Here is a 27,971-nt window from a genome sequence, read left to right as displayed (position 1 = left end):
CAACTCATCAAAAGGTTCACGCGGAGTAGACGCTGTAAGAGACCTCCGGTGCTCGCATTCCTTGTTCCCGCAATCACTAGGGTTGCAGTACTGTGCCAGCGCAAAGCGACGTTTTTGTGTGGTGCCAAAAGCGCAAGCACGCGTAAGAAGAAGTTGCAGTCGAGAGAAGGACCGATAATGAAAGTTCACCTGTCGTTTGGGGTGCGCGTTGTTCACGCTATCGTGAATCGCCTTCCAACGTCTCTTTGAACCAAAGTTGAGACCGAGATTCTGGTATTCCGTTCTGCTTTCAAAATGGATGATCACGATACGCGTGTGCTAGAGAAAAGTAGTTTTAACTATCGCTCCCCCACCCTCGAAAAAAAGTTTGCTGAGTGGTGTAGTACGATTCACTACGAATAACGGTCACCGAATGAATCACCATCGTCGTCATTCATTCTTCCCCAAGGGCTCTCTCTGCGGAGGATAAGTAGGTATTACCAGCTAACACAACCACGTTTTCAGTATCTTTTCTTATAACATGTCTTTTATTCAAATTTTCAAATATAACCTGCAGAACTAAAGCTTCTGAGGTAGTCCCTAATTGCTTTTGTAACAGGTATGCCTTATTTTCGTGTCCTTAGGCAATCTTCCCTGTGAAACAAATTGCTGCATTGTAAACCTATGTACCTAGGATTGGCTTCTGCCTAGGGTATGGGGTCGACCTCAACGGCCAGACTCTCAATTCCGCACTCGTCGGCGCCTCGCAGGATGCGGAAGAAGCCGCCCTCGCCCCAGCCTTCACCCCAGGAGTTCTTCACGGTCCAGTAGGGGAGACCGCTCTGGGCATCCTTGCCGTAGCCCACCACGAGCACGGCGTGGTTGGTGAGCTCGAAGGGGTCAAAGGGGGCACCCAGCTGGCGGTGCACCGTGGTGTGCTGGTAAACGCCACCATGGTACGATTGGAAGTCCGGGTACACCTCGAAGCCGACAGCAACGGGGCCTCCGTGAACGAGTGCGAGCTTCATCACTTCTTCGTTCGATCTGGGCGAGAAGGCAATGAGCACATATAGTATTAAACCTTTGTACAATACCAACTGCACATCAAATAAGCATTCAGGCCTTCGTGATTCGTTTGCGAATATTTGAGAAATGTTTGAACGTCGAAAAAGCGACTTCAAGCAACTGAGACCGGATTTTTTTCGTGCTAAGTCCCCTACCGTATTGTATGTTTACATTTCTGTTTTAAGCCGTACCCTCGCAACGGAAAACCTCATTTCAATTTTTTTAAGGCAAAAGGCTTACACCACTTATTAGGCTAAAATCCGTCCCTATTTTCCGGCTATAAAAATTGCCACCGCCACAAAAAAAAAATACTGTATGTAAAATAAACAAGTGTAATCTGATGGTGATATAACCCGGGTGTCTACGGGAGCAGCATGGTGTAGCCAGATATGTTATCTATTTTCTGTCCCGGCACATTCCCAGCGGTAAGAAAAACTTGTGATAGTTGTTAACGTTCCTTCTTTCCTGTGGCATAGCCGATTGGGCTTGGCTACGAATTCAGAGCTTTGAGGTTGTTAAAGCGCCCTATTCAGTAAGTGCACAAAGCTACGAATTGGAAACCCAACAATTGTAGTACAGTGCGCGCCGCGGGACACCTCAACGCATAGCCACGCGAGTAAGTCAGGCGAGTCGAAATAATTCGCGTAAAACAAAGAACAGACAGCGGAAAAGGAACGGCAAAACAGCGCCGCAGTAAACCAAGGGTTAAAATTATCGATAGAAGTTAGGCTTCAAAATTTACTCAGACTTAACTGCCTCCCGAATTTCTCGCGCGAGGTGCGGCGTTTCCATTACCCAACTTATTCCCTCCTCAAAATGCCGCAAAAGATCTGCAAAAGTACCGCTGCTCATCCGAAGTCAATGTGGCAGGCTTTTGTTTCCGGTCATATCGACATAATATACCTGATTCCACACCAGCCGAACGTTTTTCCTAATTACGGAAAATGATTCTTTTTGAAACCGTAGGGTAATTATAATATTAAATTTGTTGAGAAGTTTTTTCGCCCTCCACACAAAACCAATTTGAAAGGACTGTGCAATTTATATCTTTTCAGTTGTCGACAGCCTACACTTTTGCAAAAAAAGAATAGAGTGTATTGTTAAAATCAGCGAAAAAAATACAGAACGTGAATACAAAAAATGAACAACAAAAAAGAAAGAAATACAAAAATACAGAAAGAGATTACCGAGGTAACTTCCGAGTTGTGAAGCCAAACTCGAAATAAAAAGATAGAACCTGCCGCCATGTAGATGTACTTGAATTATTTGGGTATAATACGGTCCTTTTGTCAAATAGACTATTTCTGGTGTTTGCGCTAATTCTTACAACTTACAAGAGCAAAAGCCCTGTTAGCTCATGCTGACTTGTTAAAACAACCTTTAATATAGAATGATCGCATTTTTCGCGGTTCTTTTAATCGACTTCCTATTACCAAATTTCACTAAATTTTCAAAGTTGAATAATAAGATATGCGTAAAGAATTAAAAATAATAAACAACCAAGAAGCAAAGGTCCAGAAATATGCCTTCATCGCCAACTATTTTCCCTTTTTTATCGCCTTCAGTGAGTTTCTTACTCTGTCTTTAGTAATTACTGGGACATCGCAACATTCGTTTGTGGTCTCAAAAGTTTTCCGTGGACTGCTGTCGCTGTCCTAAAGCTTGCCTTTTAATCATTCCGCTACTTTTACTGTCTCGTTCATGTTTTGAATAATGTTATCTTGTTCATTTCTGAGTGCGTATATTGTCTTTGCCAATGGCTACCTTCTTCGCAGGTTCATTTAGGCTTCTTTAACCCCCTCCGGTGTTTTGTCAATCCCGGCCATGTGATAGGCACGGATGTGGTTTGTTTTAAATTTGTTAAATCAATTTGGACAGTTCCGCAAATTCAGTGTAGTCCGCCGTGCTAGACAGTTCAGTGTTTTTGTGCTTTCAACTAGGTTCCTGGGTTGACTGAGTTTGTTTCCAGTTTCTTTATTGCAGGCGGCTTCTTCTGGAGTTTCAGGTGACTCTTTGAATACCGTTGCTAAGTTGCGGTTTAAAAGGCTGTGACTTTGTTATTTTCGTCCAGACTAAATGTGCGAATGAGTAAAGAAGGGGTACTTTAAACTCCTGCACCCTGGCTCTGACTCAATGCTGGGTTTTCCATTTTCGCCTAGTTTGCAGCTTTTTTTACATTCATCTTTATTTTGCACCAAACCATTCTATGATGCTGACGGCATAACAGTGGAATTTTCAAACCAGGGGGGAGATATATTGATGCGAAGCATCTCATGCTCGTGGCTGTGTTCCTCCCTCCACGTTGTCGTTGTCCACCGTCCGCACTCTACTGTGCATGGGCTTCTCTTCAGCCCCGTCAGCGTTTGGGCTGACGTCAGCGCAGTCCACTATAAAAATAAATAGTTAGGCGGCGCCTTGTTTCGATTCCACGACTCTCTGACCGCAACGGGAAGTACGTGGGGCTCTAGCCACTGCACTACAAACCGAGACGGGAGCATGTGCTACGAACGCGCCTTATGTCCTTCACTCTTTCAAACTATGTCAAGAAGATACTGATACAACGAATGCACGCGAAGCTGATCCTAAATGGAAACGACGAACTGAAAACTAATGGGATCTTCAGTATACCCCATGGCTGCTTCGCATACTACCCAAGGTACCCCTACGGGAAGATGCTGTAATTTTATACTAGAAACGCTTGCTAACCTATTTTACGAATGCATAGGAACTTAATGGGTGCTCATAGCCTGAAATATTGTCAAAGTAATGACTATTTCTAAGGAAGTAAAATCGATGTACCTTAACAAAACAGACTTATAAGTTTTACACGAGCTTTTTCCCAAAGCAGTAGGCAACCGCACATGCGGCAGCCTAGATCCCTTACACTACCGGGAACAAACGGGGTTTTGTAAAAGATGCTTAAAATAGATTGCATCAATGTCTATATTCAAGTATTACGAAAATCTGCATTGTATAAAAAGTCGCTTCACGGGAATTTGTAGATTGAAAAAAGCTTTGGTTCAGTGGACACCACAGCAGTCCTTGAATCACTAAAATACCACGAAATATAGAAAACCAAAATAGGAATCCCAGACTGCATTTATAAACTTTTTATGGGTAGGATAATGCTTCACTGAAAAGAAAAAAAATTGTTCTTCAGAAATATATTCCATTAGGCCTTTCCAATTCGCCAAATTTGTTCACAGTATGCCTGGGGAGAATATTTAAAAGCTTGAATGAGAAAGAGAATGATTGTGGATAAATATGAAACACTTGGGCCATTTATGGTTTGCGGACGAATTTATCATGCGGTGTGTGTCCCACATACTGCAGGGAAAAGTGCCTAAAGAACTACCGCCCGGAAGGTTCGCTTTGGGACTAAAATAAATATCAATACGTTTGAAATATACACCAATAGGTGGGCTGAAAGCGCCCTTTTCATCGGGGTAATTCAATGCTAGAGCAGTTAGAAGGGTATAACTACCTTGAACATCTCATCAGTGCTCATCGAAACCAACAAGAAGATATACGGCTCATATTATGATTAGCGGAGGGGTACTCGGAAAGCACTACAAAAGAATAAAAAGGAAGCTACCTCTGTGAGTGAAAAAAATACAACCACTGCATGCCACAGATAACATACAGGCAGAAAGTTGGTGCCTTGCTCAACACTTGGAAAAAAACATTGTACGGTTAAACGGGCTATGAAAAAAAAAATCATAGGCGTAGTGCTCAGAGACACGAAACGATCTTCCTGGATTAGTGAACAAACTAGAATAGAAGACATAATTTTTCAAAAAAAGAGAAAAGGAATTGGAATTGCGCGGGCAAGTACTGAGACGAAATGACAACGTGTGGACCACTAAGGCAATATAGCGGTTACTTGACGGCAGGTCCAGTCAAAGCTGGGAATGCCATTACTTTGATGGAGTGACTAAACAGGAACATTCAAAGGAAGAGACTGGACGTAGGTGGTTAGGATAGAAATGGTTTGAGGTTACTAAGAGACGCTTTTATTCCGCTGTGGATATAAATGAGCGGATGATGATGAAACGGGAAAGCATATTATTTCAAATCTCCTCCGTCTGTTGACAATGACGGTTGAAACTCAAAACGTTCTTGCACTCAAAGTTCAAAATGGGAAGTGCCAAAGTGAAACCCATTACAATCAAGGCTAAATCACAAACGAGGAGAGCACAAACTCCCCAAGAGTCAAAGGTCAAAGTGCAAACTTCCTGCGAGTTAAAGCCCAGGCTCAGATGACTGCTCTCATGAGAACGAGTCTCTCATGAGAAATTGCACACCCCTCTCCCTACACATTGTCATTGTTCGGCATTCGTTGTCATTTAAGAGAGGGGATTTAAACTTTGTTAAAAAAGTGCACTAAAGGTGTAGCAAATCCAAACTGCTTTGACGGAGTTAAAAGTGACGCTTTTTGACGTGGTCATCATAGCACGAAGGACACATGCTCAATTTCAACAATGGGAAGTGTTTGTTTTTCTTGTGCCATCATCAACCTAATATGGCTCCCCTGCAGGGAGTTTTGGTTATGACACCGCCATCACGGAGACCAAACAAGCCTTGTTTAAAGTGCGAGAAAGCTTGGGAGCATCCAAACGTTCTTATTTGCTTCTGCCCTCATGAAGAAGAATGCAGTAGTGTGAAAAGCAACATGAACGAAGGCGTTCAACTACTGCACTCTTAGGCAAAAAGGACTAAAAGTTCGTCCTTTTGGGGACTAACGGCCTCTGCCACAATCATTAGTTCCTTTGGGGACTAACCGCGAGGGGACGAATGGTTAGTCCCCCACCCGGATGGTCCGTTCCGATACTCCCCAAGGAGGAACTGCGTAGAGTGCCGAAACAAAAAAAAAAAGCTGGCACCGGCAGGGATCGAACCTCTGACGCCCGTAATTATGCACAAGGAACCCGGCGCGCTATCCGCTAGACCACGCCGCCGAGTGGAAACTGCAGACGATAATATTCAAGTGTACAGCGTGTAGTTCTGTGCATAACGCAACAGATCCATTGCAACTGGTGCCCGAATTTCTATCTGTGCAAGCGAACGTGACCGGGTTTTGCGCCTTGCGCTTAGCGCTTTGCTAGGTTTAGGGACTATTGCTCAGTTCGATTCGAAGTAGAGCCTCACAACCATAGTTTTTCTCGTAAATAGCAATCAACTCGTCGTCGCCTAGTTGAGATAGGTAGCTGGGCGATCGGACGACTAATTTGTTTCCGCATAAATTAGCGCAAGCTAAGTGCTTTCTTAGCGTTCGATACATATGTTAAGCGCTCTATGTAACGTATGTGAAAGGTGTCGTCTATGTGAGCGTCAGAATAAGGAAACATGCCATATTTTCCTGCAACGGCGAAAGCGAATTCGGTGTTGCTTAGCCTGAATTCTTCAAATTCGCGTCGCTAGACGATTGCGACTGGGAAATGCAAGCGGGTTTTACAGCAGTTGCAGCATTGTCTATAGCTTTGGTGCCCAAGGCAATTATGTACCGAGTGTAAAAGATAACTTCGAGACGCTTACCTGTAGCGAGCATTTTTGTTTTGCAGTTGTCATCAGCAACATGCGTTTTTTCTCGTCTTCATTACGCTCAGGAATCCACTTTTCCTATTGTCACTAATTTTTGCGTTACTGTTAAGGCGCTTGAAAGCTTTCATTGGCCGTTATTACCTCGCACGAATCGTATGCAACACAGCGTATCAACATAACATCGCCGAGAAGCGTATGGCAATCGCGCTTCGCCGCTCCTTGCCATTATCCGCTGCTCTACTAACCCTAGGCGATTTTCTTATAACTAACATCAATATTTTCTCCCGTGGCACCATCTAAAGCACCCAGTGACTGCAATGGCTTGTGCTTTGGAAATATAAAACTGTTCGCAGACATATGCGCGAAAGGGCAACGAAGACGCCATTAGGGGATTAACGACGCAGCAAAGAGACTAACTGCATGCGTTTCATCTTCCCGTTACTCCTTATAGATCGGCGGGGACGAACAGTTAGTCCGCATTTATGCACACGGCATGTACTCTGCCGCAGATACTCCCCTTGAAGATGAACGGTCGCCCGCGAAGACTAACAGCTGTATTTTAGTCCCTATTTTAGTCCTTTTTGCCTAAGAGTGTGGATGAGGACAGTTTTATTTAACCTATCAATTGAGAGGAAATTGTTTGTTATACGCTAGAACAGTCACTTACGCGCCGTAGTATCCTCCACAGTAGCGGTACTTGGCCACGTACTGCCTTGTGCAGTTCGGAGTTGTTTTGCAGGGACCGTCCATGCCCCGGTATGGGTTGCAATCCTCATCGACGACGCCGTAGTCCTGGGCGTACTTTCCACCGATAAGGTAGGGAAATCCTCCGCTGCATCCTGCATACAATTGAAGGTTGTTTTGATAAGGAGAACAAAAAAAGGCCACTCAATGTTTGCTTGTCTGATGATGTGGTAAGTGACGTTTGATCTAGGTTTATTCGAACTTCTCTAGTTGGGAAACTACTTACTGATACATACATCGTAACAGGTTTCGCTTAGCACCCTTGAATAGTGAGCAAACAATTAGGAAAATGGGCAAGCGTGCCATCTCTTGACGGGAAGACAAAGAGATACTCATTGGCTGGCATTGGCCTGATTGTCAGAAAGGGAACACCAAAAAAAGGCACTACTGTTTATTTATTTTTGAACAAAAAATCAAGTTTAATTCGCAAGTTTTGGTAATAAAAGTAAATGTTTTAGCAGTTCAGTTTGCCTTTTACATGCTGTCACAATACGCTCTCCCTTATTAGAACAAAGTAGAGTAGCACATATGGTCAGGAGTTTGATTTGATATTTCTTATCACGTGTATTTTAAAGAACTGAGAGTTCAGCGGTAAAGATTCTCATAAAAGTTCGATAAAAACCAAAGTCGTACCCAGGAGAGTCTTAACCTATGGCAAACTTACGGCAATTTCTGCCTTTAGAGAAGGACCCTGATGTAAAATAGAATTAGTCGATCACTATAACCAGCACTTCTAGGTTATTCTTTTTTTGTGCATTCACGGTTGCGGACCTTAGGTGATAAGCTCTGCTGAACAAATATCAGAATAGTGAAACTAATTTTCCAACAAATATTCGCAGCGATAATTGCTCTTGCCGGATTTGATGCCCTCTTTCAGAGGCACGTAATTTTTTATTTAGAAAGCAACTTTCTCCGAAGATAAAATTTTTATTTAGAAAGCAACTTTCTCCGAAGATAAAAATATGAATTGTAGAGGAACCCACCAAATCATTGGGGTTCTAGCCTGTAGTACGACACAAATTGATTAGACACTCTTTTAAACACAAATTTTTATCGTCTACCCTTCAGCTCAACATACCTCGTGCTACTACCGAAGGAATGCATAAAGATGTTGCTTGTTTCTTTCTCAAAAGGCTAACTATACCTTATCAAGTTTCATTTACTGATCACTGTGAGGTACGATAAAAAGTACTCCTGCTATACTTTGTTACTACATCGGTGCCACCATTTTTATCACAATAGTTTTTGCAGAATATTAGTAGCGCATTGTCGGATGCAGGTATTTTTGCAGAGGGTATGCCTGTATTTCAGAATCCGCAGGTAATGCAACATGCTTGCCCCATTACCACGAAGTGCTGTGCTAAAATAAAGGAATGAATGTTGAATTGTGCGAAGTTCATTTGATGATCGCAATTCAAAAATTACAACCCCTAGCTATTCGACATCCGCCCCTGCTTAAACAAACCTGTGATACTAAGCTCATTTGCATAATTACGGGAATCCTACCCTGAGAGTATGGAGAGCAGGAGACGACATCTTGCGGAGAGAAGACACGTTGCACCTTGTTGTTGGTGGCGATGCGAAGCCGGGATTCCAGGAGAGCCATGGAAGCGAAGGCGTAGCAGCTGCCACAACCCCCTAAAGAAAACAACAGTAAAGTAGGTATTCACTCGAACTGCTCACAGGCATGAAAATACTAATTCTACCAAGATCTGTCAAATACATTGTAATGGGGGCTTCTGTACATTATTTGTCCAGTGGTTATTCTAGTTGTGTTTATGTCCAATACTAAATAAAACACTATGGATAAATAAAGTTTAGGGCACAGAAAGCACTTTTTTCTATTTTCGTATGGTACCTCATCGTTTCTGTATTACCAAGTAACGTTCTTGCGAGTGGTGAGATGATATCACGCAATACCAATGATGAAACAACACGAGTGTCTAGCTCATGCACTTATTTTTTTTTTCTATAGCAATGATCTGCACAGAAGTGATGTTCTATAACAAGAGCATATTGCTTTCTTTATATAAAACACTGTTTCTCATATTATTTGTTAAGAAGGTGACTATATTGATCCTTGGGTGCCTTGAATTTAAGCGTTCTGCCACGCTTACCGCAAAAACTACTCATCTTACCTGTTAAGTCCTGTTAAGTTCAAAACATTTATTTTCTTGTGTGCGCAGCATGTCCTGTTCCCCTCTTATTCAGTTTTAGTACTTGCTATGAAACGTGCCGAGGCGTGTAATTCTAAATTGAAGCGCACCTTGATCCCTGATGGGAGACACGTAGTTTACTCCGCTCACGTTCCTCCAGTCGAACTCCTCAGGAAGGCTGCTGGCCAGTTTCTTCTGCTCTTCAGTCACAGGTGCAGGTTTCGGGTTCCTGCAAAATGCCCCATAACAACAAACATGTGAGAGCAGCCGGGCTTAATTTTATAGGCTTCTGTGGGCATTCTTAGCCCGATCCACGAACAGCGACGTATGATACGGCAACCTATAAAAGTGCGTACACATGTTTTCTTAGATATATACGTCAAGCGCAAGGTTCTGTACTTTTATACTGTATTGATTTTCGCAAAGGATGTCAACACCAAAAATAATAAAGGCCTTACCAAACCTTGTAGGCATCGCGGTCCCCCCTTACCAATGAAATAGAAGAAAGAAAGTGGCAAAAAATGCCCTCTCCTGCAAGGCTATTGTATTTTTAAGCTTTAAAAAATTAAGATATGGGACCAAAAACCAAATCTTTTTTTTTTTGAAACGCCAAATTGCCGGGTTAAAATAACATCCCATTTTCAATATTTTTGTACGTTCGGGCAACAGGCACATTGTGCACGAGGGGAGAGCAGACAACCTACGCTAAAAATAAAAGTAAATAAAAACAGCACACACATACTCATCATTCTGAAGAGTGTGAATGTTTTTTCAAAGTATTTTTGTTGGTGCAACTCAAAACAAAACTTTCTGAAGTGGAAACAACTGTGCGTTGGTTTGTTCAGGTCATGCTCATAAAGGAGGCGTCCGTGAGAAGTAGGGTTAGGTACGCATTTTCGAAGCCTTCGTTCATTTACTGTATGCTGCACATAAATACCGTGGTCACACAGCTGCATAGGCCTAGCTGTAGTGTTTGGCTAAGGTGTATGCAAACGTGCAGCTATTTTCAGGGTATTTATTCGAAGGGGCAGTTATATAAATGTTTAAGTAAGCTGGTAGACGGTAATAACAAATTTCATATAAAAACAAGCTACCAAGAGAAAACCTAAAATGGGAGAAAATGCTTGACGTACTGAATGCATACGCTACTACCAAATTATAAAGAGGAGGGGGACAGCCACTGGGCAAGGGATTTTTAAATGTGGTCGTTTTATTCGCAATCAGATATTAGCACCAAACGTGTCTTGTGATAATAGCGCAGTATATAGAAACCAAAAGATCATCACGGGAAACGCTCGCTGCTTATACCTGAATTTCCTATTCCGGTGGCCCCCTCGAATGGCCATCATCTCGTTCAAGCTCTTGCCGCGGAAAGGCTCGTGCACCTTGGCCGTCCAGGAGTTCTGCGCTTTGTTAACCAGGGCCACAAACTCCTCGCTGTTGAAAGGGTCGACGACATCGCCGACTGGCCTCCTGCATTACAATGAGTGGAAATAATTTTCCGTTTGAAATGAAATATTCTGCAGGCCACAAACATAAACACGTTGTTACAAAAAAATATACCCTTCACGTATGCCCACAATACGAAAATATTGAAGGCATAAGAGCAAACATCTTCGCTGCCCAATCGTCTAAAAACTAACACCACCGAGTTGTTTATAAATGTTTCAAAAGCAAAGTTACGTACATATTTTGATATATTTGGAGCAATCTAAGCGGGCATCATTCGCTAAAAAAATCATGTTTAAATTGAAGGCGACGATCAAATAATCATTTCCTTTGAGAAACAATAATATTTTCCTTTCTATTTTAAAGAATTCCTTTAGGCCAGTTTTAGTAGTATGCCTTATTATTGACTGTATATGTTTTATATACGAGATAGACTTGTTTACATTCCAGTAGGCACGCCCAACAGAAAAGTTTGGTATGTTGTTGAGATTGGGTGGTGTGACAGTATAGCGGTGTTAAGTTCCCGGTGGCGAGACGCGGGCAGGCAGATTATGAAGTTTATTTACCCGTATTTACAAGGTACTTGCACCGTAGAATTGCAGACGACAAAAGGCAAAAGAACAACCGGGTTTAAAATTAACATGCTCCGCGTAGGACCAGGCTATCACGACCCGATCCCTGACGTGGCCCGTAAGGCGAAAACGTGCCAAACCGCCGCACGGTTGCCTGAAGAAAAAAGTGGACCTCTGGCACCAGATGCAACCATGGGAACGAGTCAGCTAGCGACTGCTCTCCGCCGCAGGTCCAAGTTGTTTGCTCATTCAATCGCCTATCCACCCCTTTCCACCAGGCCGCCACCAGAAGAAGCAAAAATACCCCTTAGGGGTTTTACCTCTGTTCCTTTGTCTTTGACAGTCAGGAGGAAAGCAAAGCTACTAGTACCCTCAGCACATACAAAGGGGCAGAGATTCAAGCTGCACAACTACAGGTGATCAATAACGAACGGTAGATGAGACATCGCCCCGTCGGGCATCTTTGGGGCAACCATCATTACACCAACCATAACGTTATATTTGCTTGTCATTACCAATTTTCCAGCAAAATGTACCCTAAGACGGCTCCACTTAGCAAATGCATCATCGAAACAAGTGAAACTGGTCCGTTTGGAAAAATTTAGCTACGGTTGCTTTATGATCTCCTTGTCACGTTGGTGGACCACGTTAATATTTGAGCTCCGCAGGTACAAATACCTCAAGAGAGCGGAGTGGGTAAGAGAACAAACGCGTGTTAAGGAAATGTCAGTATAAATGAGGAAGAAATGGACGTGGGCAGGGCATTTAATGCGAAGGCGAGATAACCATTGGTCATTAAGGGTAAAAGAGTGGATCCCTAGAGAAGGCAATCGTTGCATGGGACGGCAAAAATTTAGGTGGGCAGATGAGATCAGAAAGTGGGCGGGGATAAATTGGTCACGGTAAGCACAGGACCGGGATAGTCAGATATAATGGGAGAGGCATTTGCCCTGCAGTGGGCGTAGATAGGCTGGTTATGATGATGAATATGATGAAGATAAAATACCTCAAAGGTTCAGCTTGGAGTCCCTTTCTTCCGACGGTGTCGTCCCTCTGTCCTTCGAAGCAGGCCCAGTTGTGGCCCAGGACGTCATGTGCCCAGCCAGCCTTTGTGCTATCGCACAAGCTCTCCGTTTTCGTGTAGTTGGAGAAGGCGAAGTACCTGAGGGCAAAATGTGTTTTCTTTTGTTGGAGCATCTCTAACGAACGCCAAAGCTAATTTTTCATGCCACCATTTCTCCTGCAGGAAGCAACGAAACAATATTTTTTAAGTACGCAATTGTTGCCTTATTTTTAATCTGGAGACTGCTTCTTTATTTCTGCTTTGGCCAGCCTTTTGTGGCCGCTTGCGTTCGCTGGCTGTGCCGCAAATTTGCGTCAATTATAATCATCTATATAGAAGAGAAGTAAACGCCCAGTAATATCAATGTGAGTTTCAAAGTCTTCTGATGTCACAAAGCGAACCGTTTTTTTTATTTTTGCGCCGAAGCCAGCACTTCCGACAATGCATGCCCCACCTACCCGACCACTTCGCCGTGTCTGACGGCGGCGCTACCGACCGCGCTAAGGGAGGCTGGCGAACCAATTAGCGACAGCAATGACTGCGATTGCTTCAGTCGTTGGCCGAAGCGCGATCTAAAACAGTGTTTGAAGGTGGCGTTGAGTCAGGCTGCTCAGTAAGTATGCGACTGCACAAGTATTCCTCATGCGGCAATGACAACGTCATCCTCTTGTGACCTTGCTATAGTAGCGTGTCTTGATGGCAGTGGCACGCAAACACTCCGAAACACACTTTGCGAAAAAAGAATTTGGAAAAGCATGCCATTGAAGCTTCGCGTCACGTCGAGTCGAACATGTTTGTGGGGCTCGTCCAGTTATTCGGTTTGCATTTTTGTTGTTTCACAATAGCACCAGCTTCCCATTAGTTTGTACACGACGTGATTTGCAATCACAACTACCTGGCAAAGTTTTGTGCAGTACAGAAGTTCCTGCTTTTGCGCTATCCGGTTAGCAGTCCGTTCGTAACAACGTCGAAGTCCGTGAAAATCTATCCACCGGCAGCCACCATGTAGACTTTTTAAAACCATATTCTCGTTTTTTTTACTTCTTGATAGCACGTTTATGATGGTGGGAAAAGCTTAGTGAAAGTTTTACTGGCTTTGAGATTCGATGCCGCCGGTAAATGTCACAGTAGAAAAACCAGGTCGCCACACAAAGGCAGAGAAGAAGAACTGATAGCAAGAAGGGCCAGCAGATAAATGCCTTTTTGTATTCTATCTTTTATTATCGCTCACCCTTGTTGTAAGCTCCATAGCTCTGTGCCAAGCTAGAGATCAACAGGAGCATAGGAGAGCGTAGGAGCTATCTTGCTTTTATCTCGTCTTTTGTTTCCTGGCCTGGCTCTGTGCGCAGCTCTTCTCCTAGCGCAGGTAGGTATGTTGGAGCGACAAAATGGATGGCAATCGTGTGGGTTTTGCCGCCCATGTCTATATGCCATCCATAGGAATTAATGTCCCCCGTGTAGCCCGGAGCGAGGTCTCTTGCGCGTTATTGAAAATTGCTTTGGTCTCTGTACATTAGGAAAGTTGCGCCAGACCATGCTGCACTTCGCACCTAAACACAGCGGCAGCTTTTCACACACCCATAGCTTCTTGGACGACTGTAAGAGTATAAGCGGACAGAGTATAAGTAAAACCCGAATAAATCGGGTGAACAATTGAACCTCCATTCCAATTAGGAAGTTGTGAAGTACTATCTGCAGCACCATTCAAATACAAACAAAGAAGCGCGTGGGTTTCAGCCCATGTTCACATTTTAGTAGCGGGCCACATATACGCAGTATGCGTAATTCACAAGAATTTGTGGGAAACTTTGCCATGGAAACACTATCGTTCGGCGTGGAAACGTTTTTATGTTAACACCATCAGTATTATTGCCACTTTCCGTGGCCGCTCTTTGGCATTCTTTGTTGGGGAAAGAGGGCGAAAGTCCTTGTATTCATTTATTTTTCGCTGAGAGCACAGCGCCGGGCAAAAAGTTTACCAAGACGTTCGCTATTTTGCCAGTTAAAAGCGTTGGTTTTATTGGGGAAGATATAAAACGGTATGGTCAATGGTAGCCAAGTTTGCAGGTGTCAGAAATGAAAATGCCCACGCGCCAAAGAGTTGTCTTTCTATTCCAAGGTTAGACAGGAACTTTGCTTTTTTTTCTACTGCTTAAACAACACGTGTGGCCAGAATGCGAGAATTAAATAAAATGCGCGCCGTGCTCTTCAAATTATATGTATCGTGATAGAACCTTTCCCTCCTCTCTGTTAGTTTTGACACAAAATCTATTCAAAACTGTTCCTTAATAGCCCCCCCATAATACGTAATTGGAGCATTACGAAAGCACGTCGCGCTCCTTAATGAAGAGCAGAACCATTGCCAGTATATAGGATTGATTGCTTTCAAGTGATTATAACGAATCCTCTTTGATTGTCATGAGCTGAATGGTTCTCGAACACCGTAACAAAAAAGCTTTTCCCGCAATAATGTAAAAGTTAAGAAGAAATACATCATATCCCTGAGGGTAAGTTGAGAGCCTTTGTTGCCTTCAGGAAATGGACAACGCCGTCGGCGAAAGCTTCAAAAAAATTCTATGTCAACAACACAGCTCACTACGTGCTTGAGAGGAAATTCCGGTAAATTTAGAGGCGAGGTTTGGACAGGTGATGAAGACAAGCCATGAAGATGAAGGTGATGAAGGTGATGAAGGAGCCATGAAGACAAAATACAAGTTTGTTGTATTCGAAAGATTTCGTGTTTTGTAGTGTCACCAGCGCTTGTTCGAATGCAAACACTGCTTTATTCACTGAGAAATTAATCAATTTATGTTAAAATTTTGATTTTCCCGCTAAATCGTGTGTTTTCATAGCTGCAATGGCATCACAGACCGCTCTGCAGCCTAGGATCCCTTGATTCGCGCGTCCGCCGTACAGGGTAGACACGCACACGTTGGGGCCGCCATTTTGGATCGCTCAGTCGCCGCCGAAGCAAGTCATTGTATCAAAATCGCGCTAAAAGTATCGCCGCAACGCGGTTAACTGGCAAAGTTTGAATCAACTCATCTGTTTCGCGTTGCTGGGTCGCGTGGAAAACGAAACGAACAACGCCCTGAGCATGTTGACCCAATCGCAGCGGCACGGGACCGTTCAAAGGGTGTCTCCACCCTGTACGGCAGAGTTGGTATCGAGGTTGTCGCGCGTTTGTTTACGTTACTCAACCTAGATGGCGCCACCATACCATGGCGTGTCGTTTTCTGCCTTTTTTTTTCGTTCTGGGAGAAAATCGTTTCGTGAAACATACTGCTCGCTCGACAAATATGTTCACGTAAGACACCGTCGCGTCAATCAATCGGCCAGTGTCGTCTGAGACAACCCCAAAGCCCCGCAGTCCTGTGCAGCTAAACAAGAATAGTGCGCGCAGTACCAACAGCAGCAGTACGCAGCGGTACTTCTCTGTTTACATGTGCTTTCGTAACTTACACTTACCACCATTCTTACGGCTTAAAATAGAATGTGCCTTAAATTTAAGGCAAATAGCTCGTTGCGCAGGCTTATACTCTGCCTAATTTTCGTTTGCTTTTGCCGCCCTCCGCCAATCGCAGAGCTGTCTCGTGTGACGTCAAGGTTCTGTTGCGGGAAATGAGCTAGTGGGTCGCATGGCCATTCCCTTTTTTCTAAATATGTGCTTTATTTGACCGAAGTTTACGTTAAAAGTGGTGTCAGTATGATTCTAACGAGGCAATCTTTTGAATGAACCAAACTTGTGTTTTCTCTTCATGGCTCCTTTAGGCAGTAGCTGCGTTAGCTTGTATATTTCAAATTCCACTATCAGGTTAAGTCCAGAAATAGGATTTTATTGAGAGCTAAAGAGGGAGCAAATCACAAGTTTTTTCGCCAATTTACAAGACCTCAAGTATTATATTACACGCCTTATAATCTGTGAAATACATTTTTAACAATATGCAGCGCCGTAAAAGTGTAGCTTAGCAACACTGTTCAATTCATTCAGAAAGGTGCATTTTTAACCCAAGACTTAAGTTAGTCGTTTTTAAACTCAGGATGTATCCACTATCATCCAGTACCGAACTACGAAAATTTGCTGTAGCTGACGAAGAAAAGGTTGTTTTCCTAATTTTGCAGAAAAAAATGGGGCTGTGACAAACCCTCATGATTCCACCCGCGCCCTGGCGGTCGCTGCGGCCCTGTGGGCCTCCTCAAGCCCCAATACCTGATCCCGATGGACGAAAAAACTTATTCCTTCGTTCCTTCCGCCGTTCACAGATAACTCTAACAAAGTACACAGACGTATTTCAAATAGAGCGAAGCAACGCACTGGAGAAATGTTTATATCAGAAACCTAGCTACGCCCTCGTCATTCAAACTTTAAAAACGGTCACTGGGCTGTCTGGTTTACACAAAGGTGACATTACTGATCAGATGGGTAGTAGCAAATAACATTTGTTTTGGGTTTAACGCGTCGGAGCCACGGAAGCGACGTTGCGCGCCGTAGTGGGGGGCCCTGAAATAAATTTGACGACCTGGCGATGTCTAACGGGCGTCAAAAACTGCAACATACGGGCATTTTCCCTTTGAAAACCGCGTCATTATGCTAAGCAGCACAACGCCTTAGCCACTGGTCCACGGCGGAAGGTGCTAGCTTTGTGAGACGCTGTGCGCATGTACTAATGAAGCGTCGAAGTACCCGCGTACGACATTTTCTGGGAACGCTTGAGACGACGGGCACCGCCACACTGGCGCCCCCATCTTCCTCCTCCCCCCGCCATGCCCTCGCTTGCCATTTTCTTGTATTTTCTGGGCATGTCTTTTCGTGTAGACATGGCACATCGGGACCACTGGCATCATCACTTCTATATTCTACATTTTCTAACGGAAATAGGGCTAACGTACGAAACCATCTACAAAACACTGAATTGGGTAGCCGAGTATGTACAGAAACCAAATGAAGGGGCGAACTTGCGCAGGTAAATGCGCCGTTAAAAATGCGTTCACACATTACATCTCCAGGTGTTACATATACGGAAGCAGCAGGGAAATGTACGTCACAGTTAATAAAAGTACAGCTAAAAAATAATAAACTTTCTTGCTTCCTTCTTGTGCGAGCGTGCAGTTTATGTTTTGTATTGTGGTTTCTTTTGCACCGTGTGAACCTGCGTAAGGAGTAGAAACATGTGCAAATCGCCCCCAGCTTTTTTTTCCCCTATACGCAATTCAAGGAAAAAGGCATTAGTAAGCGCGCTATATTGGTACTCTTGTAGTCGCAACTATACTTTCCACGTGATAGTCCTTCTGAGAGTGGCCCTCAGTGTCGTCAGCTTGACACCCTTGTTTCTACAGCACGCCATTCAATTTCTCGAACTGATATAGGCTCACCGGTTGTACTCGGATAAATATGAAACAACAGGAAACTGCATGTACTCTGATAATATTGTAACACTGAGAAAGATTGTAAAAGTGCAGTGTGAGCAGGCGCATGATGGAAACAGCGATTTCATTACATGTTGAGCGTGCAACAGAGTTCGTAGTACCATATTGATTGGGCGCTCGCATTTTGGAGATAAATTTTGTGTTCGTGGGTAACCACTGCTATTACGTGCTTTGTTTTACGTATATGCGCTCATTTGTCCTGTTCCTGTTCAGAACTGGTGTCCCGAAAAAAATATAGGTCACGGAGCTATTTGTCTAGTTTTTTCAACAGCGGAGCTCTTTAAGCTTTCTTCTGCACGTGCACATCGTTAACAGAAAGTGGTGAGGAGCAAGCCGGCCATGTGCAGGTGTTTCGATTTTCCACCTCAAGAAACAAGCGCTCCCTAAGGTCGGATTCGAACCTGAGTCCCTCGCTTTATGAAACCAGCGTCTGTCTAATTGCGCTATCATCGCATTCGTAGCGCGCAGCATTTCCTTTGGGTTCGCAGCGCGTGCGTTGGCTTTGGTATTTTGCTGAGGTATGGAGGACCTTGGATTCGGTCTTTGGCAATTTGGACGTCAGACTTCAGGAGTATAGATATTGGCCTATGAACTATCTCATTTTGCGAAAAGAAATCTTCGCGTGTGCCTTAAGAAACCAGATAACCTCAGAAAAGCCAAGTAAACTTTAGTTAAGACCACTAGATCCGCTGTTCCCTCCGTCTTCTCATCTCAATTGCCAAAATAGCGAAATTTGTTGACGTTCAGGACGTTTTTCTCAATAAACCACATATTTTTCCGCCAAACAATTTCTATTTTACCCAAGCACAAAAAATGTACACGTGCACTGCCACGCGCTCCGTGTTATTTTCACAACTTCGGAAGCATTACCATGTGCAGGAATGACACCCAGGTTTTTTTTTTCTTTTTGCCTGTATCCGAAAAGCAGCCAATGCCACAAGGATCCAACTCGTGGCCCTGAGTTCAGCAGCAAGACCCTTAGGCACTGAGGAATTGCGGCTTGTAAGGCAAAGAACCATTTCTTACCAAACACCTAGGTCGTCCGTGCAAACAACCGTTACGAGGTTCCAAACAAAGCCAACGAACATCACGTTGTTGGCATTTGTGATTTTACGTCGCGCCACATAAACGAAATTGCTAAAGGGTCGTAAAACACTGGAGCGAGATCAAGAAGTATATGGCAAAGATTTAACTTACCTTCTGAAGTTGATGATGACTTCGAAGCCCTGGTTGTAGATGAGCGTCCATGTTCCCTTGTGTCCGCTTTCGTCAGTAGCCATGTTCGGAAATTCCAGAAAAACCCTGACTTTCGTGGCATCCCGACCTGGTAAATAAAATGTTAAATGAATACATCGTCGTTATGCTTTGCAAGTATTTGAGGTAAAATATTGTGGTCTGACTAAAATGTTTCTATTTACTGCCCAGCGCGCCAGCAAAACTTAAGAAACGGCATGGCCCCAAACGCCACAAATGTTTATGTCGATGCCGATATCCCAATTTCAAGAATAATATGTTTGATAGAGACTGCTGCGCTCCGAGCGCGCAGAAAAACAACAGTCATGCGCTCTGAAAGCACGCAGTTTAGGATTTGGCAAAAGTTAAGTCACCAATTCGGTGGTGAATTATTTGAATTTACGGCGGCGACGAACCTCATCGTGCGGTTTCGCAAGAAATCACGCATAAAAAAACATTCGCGAGAATGTATTGTACTGCACTCTCGTTTATTTCCTTTTATCTCGAGCCTCAGTACAAACATGTATATATTTTTAGCGTTTATAATAGGTGAGGGAAGGAGGGAGGTCATATATCTTTGTGCTTCCGCGGCAGATCAAATCATGGCTCTTTTATTTATCTTAACACTTTCACTCTGCCCACATCGTGTCCTTGCGGAAAGGGAGAAGCAATTTATTAAAAAGAAGAAGCGCAGTGATTTGTTAATTATTTGCGAGCAAACCATTGCACTCTTTACATAAAAAGTGAGGGTTATGAACCCATTCAAAAATGTTGGTCCAAATATAATTTATTTACAACAGATCTATTAAGCAGTGCAGTGCATCGATGGCCAAACAGTCATTTGGCGAATAAAACATAGTTTTATCGGAATTGTTTTCATCTATTACGATTTGTCAGTATTTCACCCGACCATTTTTGTTTTAAAGGAGGCGCCCCTAAGTTCCCCATTCTGCGGAAAACCCTCGTCTTTGATGGTGTTCTTGTTTACCTGTACAGAAGACTGTTGCATCTGTAAAAAGGTCGCAAATTAAAAGATACACGTGATCCAATGTGTTTTTTAACTGGGTCTCCAGAGTAGTAGCCCGTTGCGCGACCACTATGATATCACCAGGCGCCACCAAAGCTAAAACAAAAAAACGTTGTCGATGTTGTCCTTTCGTTAGGAGTGCATGGCCAATTGGTGGATTGGCCCGGAATCGGGGAATTCAGTGCCTGGCGTATCCGCTACACAATATTCCCGAAACAACGGTAAACAAAAGCGGCAGTGTGCTCCGCGTCATGTGACACCTGAACGTACCGCCACCTGAGTAGAGGCATAGAAGCCGGCGGAACGAGTTTGCACAAAAAGACGCCGAAATGAGGGCTGATAAAGATACAGAAATTCCAAAAGAGCAATAAGTATACCCAGGCTTTCCCCTAGAAATCACGCAATTAGTCTTAAGTGAAGCGAGAATTCTTTTTTGCGAAAGTCAAACCATTAGCCATTACCGTGGCGTTCTTATACCTCAACAAACTACTGTAAGCTTGCAGGTTATCAAAGAAGACGTACCGGTTTTCAGCATGTTTGGCGGCGAAACCTGAAGTGTAGTACATCAGGAAACCTCAGCAGGACTCCCCTAAATCTAGAGAAGGCCATTACAGGCTTTGCTGTATTATCGCTGTTTTTTGTGAATTCTACTTTTGCACCAAGAGAAGGTACTGTTGTGTCATGAGCAACCCAGCGAAAGTTTATGTGCCCAACAAAAAGGGATGACGTATGCCAACATTTAGATGAAGAGGCAGGCAAAAAGAAGAGGAGAAAGACAGCAAGCATTTGGAGAAGGATAAAGACGAGCTAGACCAGGCTCTAGCAAGGATCGCACTTTCTGGGCCTGTTGTAGACGTCGTTGAGCCGACGCCATTATTAACCGCTGCTAGGTACTGGAGAAAGCTGAAACTCCAAGAACAACAAGAATCAGTTTTATGGTCATTAAGCGATTTTAATGATCTGAAATTCTCATGTAAACCTTAATGGTGCCCTTCGGGCAACTTACATGGGATAATTACAGCCCTACGTTGTCGAGTACCCCAGTTAAATAGGTACTTACACAGGTCTCGTCTGGCGCCAACAGCTCTTTGTAGCTATTGTGACGAAGACGAGTCTGTGGAACACTACCTCTTGACATGTCGATGTTTTTCACGTCTCAGACGTCAGACACTGGACGTGCCGCTTTGCAGTTTGGGGATATCCCTAACAGTTCCGGCTCTACTATCATTCGGGGCACTGAATTGGGGTTCTGCCACCGGGATGTATGCTCTGCCCTCCCGCGTTTTATTGAAAATTCCAATGATACTCTTTATCATTGCGATTAGTAAACCTCGCCATAATTTTCCAGTGTTTTTTTGTGTCGTTTATGGAACCAAAACTCTTTCCAACCGGTCTAAATTATCTTTTCTAAGCGTCTCGCCATTCGATAGAAGTTCCATTTATTCTCACCGTCCCCGGTTGATTGGCCGATCCCGTCATTGGGTATGTGCCATATCTAAATGCGCAACAACAACAACAACAACAACAACCAGGGTGCGCTTCTTGAATGGACCGCTGCTTCATCGAGGCCTGCCGGCGCCTCACGGCTATCGACACATGTTCCAGGCTGTGATCCTCGAGGGAGAACCCCACGGCAACGCACCATCGGCTGCTGCGAGCACGAGTTTCAGCAGGGCTGCCCGGCTTGAACACGCGGCTTGCGGACCTGAATCATTTCCCGACGACGCTCGGGGCTACGAACGATAGACTCTGTGCAGCGCAGGTTGAATTCATTATGACGACGACCTACATGACTTGATGCATGTCTTCATCTCTCCTAAGGCAGCCACAAATCGAACGACGCCAGCTGACGTGAGAGAATACCATCTATAAGAACTATAGTATGCGAACTGTAATGGCAAGTGCATTTTAGCATAGCATTTTGGTATTTGTCGCGTCTAGTCCTATCAAAATCGTGCGTGTTAATTAGATTTATTTCGGTGGATCCAATCTGCCAACCCGATTCACGTGACATGTTAGGTTTTACCTTTGTGAATGACAAGATATAAAATAAAAATTCTTTTTGATTCTTTTAAATTCTTTGATTTCATTTGTGTAAACACATGTATAGAAGCGATTTCCGGCCTTTAAGGTGTATTTCTTGTTGAAATTAGTGCAATTGTGGGGTGTTCACGCAAAAACGCATTATAGTTCAAAACGTGAGCTAAAATACGCGGGAAAATAGTATTGATGCTTGTCATACATGTACATGACGTTGTTCAGAACGTAACTTTGCGATTGTTGTGTTTGTCGCCACTGATTTTTCTAATGGGCGAAACTTCCTTGCTTGGGAGAACATACATGGGAGACGCAGGTGGCGAGTGCCCAGCTCATCCACAGAAAAACAAATGTGGGTGGTAAATAACTTTTGAGAGGCAAGGTAACTCCGGCTTTCAGCGCCCTCCGCACTACAACCCTCGCCCCCCCTCCTCCCACCCTTCCACCTTGCGTTCGAAAATTTCGGGGAGGTGCACCGTTACTTCCTTCCCCCTTCCTGCGGACGACACTGCGTTCGGCGGCGAGTTCTTGGTGATTTCGTGTCTGGTTTTATACCACACGCAGAGCTAATATATGCAGCACTGCTCTTCACGGTATGTTTATTCCGTTTTAGAACCTTGGTGTTCGGCGCGAGGCCTATTTTTGCATTTCACGCATAGAAAGTCTATCTTTCCGGGTGTAGTAAGCTGCCACAATTTCGCAGAGTTGCTGTTACACAGAAGGCATAATTGTTAAAACTATCTTCGGAAGAACGACTTGGAAATACCAACCTCTGAAGTGCGCGTTACTCTTTCCGTTGTTTTTGTGGAATTAAACAAGGTTTAGGGCCCCCCCGCCTACCCTCAAAAAATACCATATGGAATGGTATACTGTGGCACGTTCATGGACGCTATTCTTTTTTTTAGGAGCGACGTCGCAATCCCCCCCCCCTTGCCCCCCCCCCCTAACAAAAACATTACTAAAATTTACCATTTTGCAGCAAGGTAAAGCACAATCCATTTTTCATGTTAGGCGAAAAATAAACTACCTTCCGTACACTGTTTACAATTCACGTGATTTTCGCATGTAATTTACTCAGGAAGCAGAAGAAGCAAAGCAAAAAGGTCGTAACCACCAAACTGAATAAGATTCAATGTAATTCCCGCTTACAGATATTGCCCATTGGAACAGCGAAACCATTGGTACCTTTTTTTCTACCCATGATTACAATTTCTATCAAGGACTACTTGATTTACGCCTCCTACTTCATACTGATACTACTACCTGACAGCAGTATTATGAGTATGAAAGCACCAGAAGTACCTACGGGTCCACTTGACAGCAAAACACAAATCTAACTTTTAAAATGTAATTCGCCTAATACAATGCGCTAACATTGTGCTGTCTATTTCAAGTCGTTGAGCAATCTAGGAGGGGATTGCGCTCGAAATATGAGTATCCACAGAAGCTTGGTAAGCAACAGCGAAATCGGAGTGGCCGTGTCGTTTCCAAGAAGTCAGAACATCTGGTTAAGGGAGGTACAGAAAGGGACAATGTAAGCAATTTCTGCCATGCATACTCCAGGCTTCTTTGAATTACAGTAAGGAAACCATTCTGGGATTTACACAGGCGGTGCCGTCGACAGGCAGAGCGGCAAGTTAATGCTATCGTTGGAGATAAGATTGGGGATAGCTTTTCCTGATAAGAAGGTCCTCCTAACACAATGATCGATGAGCATGGTTATCTCAGGAGCCGGTTTGGAAGACACGTGGGGAAAATTTTTACATTGCTCATACCCAGATATCTCCGAATGGGCAAAGATTTGCCCTCGGAATAAGTGCTTACGCTTTTATAGCGAGGAAAGCTGCTCTGGTGAGAGTCCATATGGCGACAGTATTTCAAGCGTGAAACTCACGTAGGACAGCTCGGGGGTACATTGATGCCAAGAACTGGCGTACGTATGCGTCAAATAGGGCAAAATCGCATACGGTATGAACTACGAAAACGATCGTTTTAAGAAATTACGAATTGCTGCTGGTTGCAATGGTGTTATGGGGGAAATGGGGAACAATATGAAAAGAAGCAGTGCCTAAGCATCCACTTATGAAGGCACCGATATCCGTGGAGTCGAGTGGTTATGTGGCAGGAGTCATTGGCAGCCGGTACATTTCTTTGTTTGGGGCTCCATTATTTGTCAGGTTTGAAGGAATCTGGGGCGCTTTGGATGATCGAGATATCCCTGAGCAAGGATATTTAAATTGCATGGAGTTTCAAACAATAATAAATTAATTAAACTGTTGCTAGTGGCAACGCAACCTCCTATGCGGCGCTTACGCTTCGATGGGAACAATGGGTAGTAGTGAAAGCAAAGTTGAACAATTTATACCAGTTGCGAAACGTTCAATCGGCCCGAGGTATCAAAAGCTGGTCTGCGGTTGCCCCCCCCCCCCCCCCCCCCCCCCTGCGCTGGGAAACAAGCACGGGGAAATTTACTAGCCTGTCTTCTGCCGGCAGATAGTTGAAGAAGCACCCAAGTGCTAGGGGCTGCTGCTCTAAGTCATAAAATTTTAAAAAACGCTAAAAAGATAAGTAGATAATACTTATTTGATCTGTTTTAATGCAATAAGCAGATATATAGTTACAAAAATGTGCTGATTGAGCTATACTTTAGAGAAGTTTAGTTTTCGTCCTCTAGGGGAGCGCCAGTACACTGGCCCCTGAGATTCTCTGGAGCAGGGGTCCCGCGCCCCACGCATTCTGAAGCGGAGTTTCCGAGCTCGTATATATTGCAGAACTGTGCAGTGGAACCAGATCGAAGAATCGAATCGTGGTAACGGATGTGCATATCGAGTTCTTGTAACAGGAAACACTTAATGCGCTGTTTCATATTTACAAATTACTACGTGCACTAGAAATTTGGTTCCTCAGAAATGGTGTTAGGCGAAGTAAATAAAATGGCGCTTTTCGATAAAAAGCCGACGCAGAGTCGCCGATGTTTCCGGAGAACGTTCGCCAATTGCCGCCGACTTCACGTGAGGCCGGTTTTTTTAAAAATTCATTGTGAAAATTCGGCGCTTCCAGTTTTTATATCAGAGAAGCGTTTGTGTTCCTAAAAACTCAACTGTCTACCTTGGAAAAAAGTCAGTTTAGCCTGAATTTGTGAGAATCATCAAGCGGCGTTACGATCGGCTGCTGATCCGCTTGGTCTACGCCGTAGGATCTGGCGTTTTCAGCGAAAGTGTGGCTGCCCCAAACAGTTCGCACTCGTCGTCAGCTTTAAAAATACATTGTTGTGCCGAATGAGCGCTGCCGGAACTCCTACTTCGCAGGCAAACTCGTCCCACATGGCACCCCAATTTGTGTTTTGGATCTGGCTGTGCCGACAATGAATGGATACCCCACCCGATCCGCAATTTTGTTGATACAGCATTTCCACCCAGCGCGGCGTAAGCGCGAGCACTATTCTCTTCAAGGAGACACGTATCTTTGAACTCTTCTTCGTAACACCTTACATAAGCAAGGGCGTCGATGCGAGACCGAGACAAAAACGAAGCTGGCTGCAAGATCCAACACAGCTATTTCCACGAAGACGCGAGCGTCAATCCGAACCGATTTCTAACCACCACGTCCGTTGCGGCCACAATCGCAGCGCCAGATTGCTACCTGGTTATTATCGTAAGAAACTCTATGCTAAACTGCTAGTGGCGTAGAAAGGATAGGACCTGGCGCCAAAATAAGTATGAGTGCTTTTTGAAGGAATGGCGTGTTAGCAGGATTCTCTGAGAAGAATTTAGAGGACGAGATTGTGTGGTACGCTATAGTCAATTTGTTCAATTTGTGAAGCATAGTTACATTGTCACTGCGCAAAGAGGGCACTATATAACCCTAATTTGTTAGGTGTGCAATCTTGGCGTATTGGCTATTACAGAATTTATTGAGTGCCCGGGTTTGAACAGCCTCATGGCGGTCAGGCCGCCCTTCGACCAAACATCATACAACCTGGGCGACCGTTTGCAAGATAGATATATCTTTTTTGGAAGACTTACCGCATTCAAGCTCAGTCTGTGCCGTTTAAAACATAGAAAATACGTTACTGTTGGGACGTGTTATCCGCAACGAATGAAATATGGCGGTTGTGCTCGGAGTGATATTTACAAAGGTGACGGGGAAGGCTAGAACCCTATTGAGCGGGGAGCAAGCGTGGATTGTACGTAAACACGAAAACAGCGCTCAAACCGCGAGAAAAAGACATTTCCGAGTTGTCATGGTGACTTTGAGGGTTACTTAAATGCAAGTCAATTCGGTGAACACATCACGTCACTCTGGCGAATGAGTTAAATCATCAGCGGGCTCAACATCTGAAACAAGCAAAAAAACTGTTTCGACACATGCGGCATGTATTTTTGTTGTTTTGCTTGCTATTTGAGATACTCGTTTTGTTCACATTTCATTATGCATAAGAAAATTGTTCCACACTGAAGACTTTCCTTGCTGCGCTACGACGCGACTACTTGCCCCAATATCCGTACCCTAAAACCGAGTAAATAATGAAACCAACCTGGAGTCCAGTCGTCGCAGACAATCTTCCGATCACCCGTGCGGGGGCCCTCCGTGAACGTCCACCATCCCCGGGTCTCTTCGTAGGTGCAGTTGGCCGGTGTGTCGGCGGCCGCTAACGCGACGCCGCAAACCAGCAAAGCTAAGCCGAGAGCCCTCATGTTCGTAGAAAGTCGGCGACTGTTCACTCGGGGCGAGTTCGCCGTCGACTGCCCGCCTCGTTTCCCCGGGGAGTGGGTGAGTTTTAGCTTCATCTTGCACCCCTTTTATCTAGACAGGATTCTGATAAGCAGTCACAAGTGCCGTCGCTTGCTCCGGCGCCAACTCCCCGATAATGAGTATTCGATTTCAAGTGGCCGCCGAGCGAAAGGAGGAAACTAGACCATAAACACCCAAAGGAACCGGCGATAAAGCGTACAGATGGATGACGTGACGCGTTTTCGGGGTGCTCTTTTTTTTTGCTGAGATCGCAAGACAGCTCTTCATAATGCTTGATGTGCATCGTTTCGCTCGCACTGTTTTTGTAATAAAACCGCTGATATCAGCTTGGCCCATAGAGGCGGGGCTGTGATAAACAGTCATTCGATGCCGTTGCCAATGACATGGTTGTCTGGATAAGAGTAAGAACGCATTCCTATTTGAAACCCCTCCCTGCCTCTGCTCGGTAAGAAACAAATGCGCCAAGCAATACTTTTCGCAATTTTTATGAATTCCGTGAATATTTTAGTCATTTAAATTAAGAATGATTGATTGATTGTGGGGTTTAACGCACCGACACAACGCACGTGATGAGGCACGCCGTAGTGGAGGGCTCCGGAATAATTTTGACCACCTGGGAATCTTTAACGTGCGCCGAAATCTCGTACACACGGGCAAAATGAAGAATCGGGCTACAAAATAATTAAAAGGTGAGATGGATTCGGATAGAGAGCTTAGATTATGGGTAATACTGATTCATAAAAACTGAAATGTGTCTTACGAAGAACCACCACTATTGAATATTCACGAAACAGTGATTGTTACAGAAATATATAAAAGCGTCGTATGCATTTAACGGAGCTACTATTCCGCATTTTAAAGCAAATGTCGTATTGCTAGTCAAAAGTCTTCATACATTTTGCAAGTTGAAGCGCTGCATGACT

The 27,971-nt window shown here is 44.2% G+C and overlaps 1 protein-coding gene across 1 annotated transcript; it reads right to left on the bottom strand.

Moving 5' to 3' along the window:
- Positions 1–506: 506 nt before the first annotated feature.
- Positions 507–27,077, bottom strand: LOC144141234 (dipeptidyl peptidase 1-like). Its single transcript, XM_077672793.1, has 8 exons — positions 26,831–27,077; positions 19,194–19,320; positions 12,513–12,668; positions 10,794–10,958; positions 9,596–9,714; positions 8,836–8,967; positions 7,253–7,424; positions 507–1,023 (listed from the first exon to the last, which is right to left on the bottom strand). The coding sequence occupies exons 1-8, from the start codon at positions 26,988–26,990 to the stop codon at positions 687–689; spliced, it is 1,368 nt and encodes a 455-aa protein (XP_077528919.1). The 5' UTR covers positions 26,991–27,077; the 3' UTR covers positions 507–686.
- Positions 27,078–27,971: the final 894 nt, after the last annotated feature.

Source organism: Haemaphysalis longicornis, unplaced genomic scaffold, assembly GCF_048455015.1.
Source record: "Haemaphysalis longicornis isolate Haplotype H1 unplaced genomic scaffold, Haemaphysalis longicornis Haplotype H1 scaffold_6, whole genome shotgun sequence".
In the NCBI taxonomy this organism is placed as follows: domain Eukaryota; kingdom Metazoa; phylum Arthropoda; class Arachnida; order Ixodida; family Ixodidae; genus Haemaphysalis; species Haemaphysalis longicornis.
This window is presented reverse-complemented; position numbering and strand designations above follow the sequence as displayed.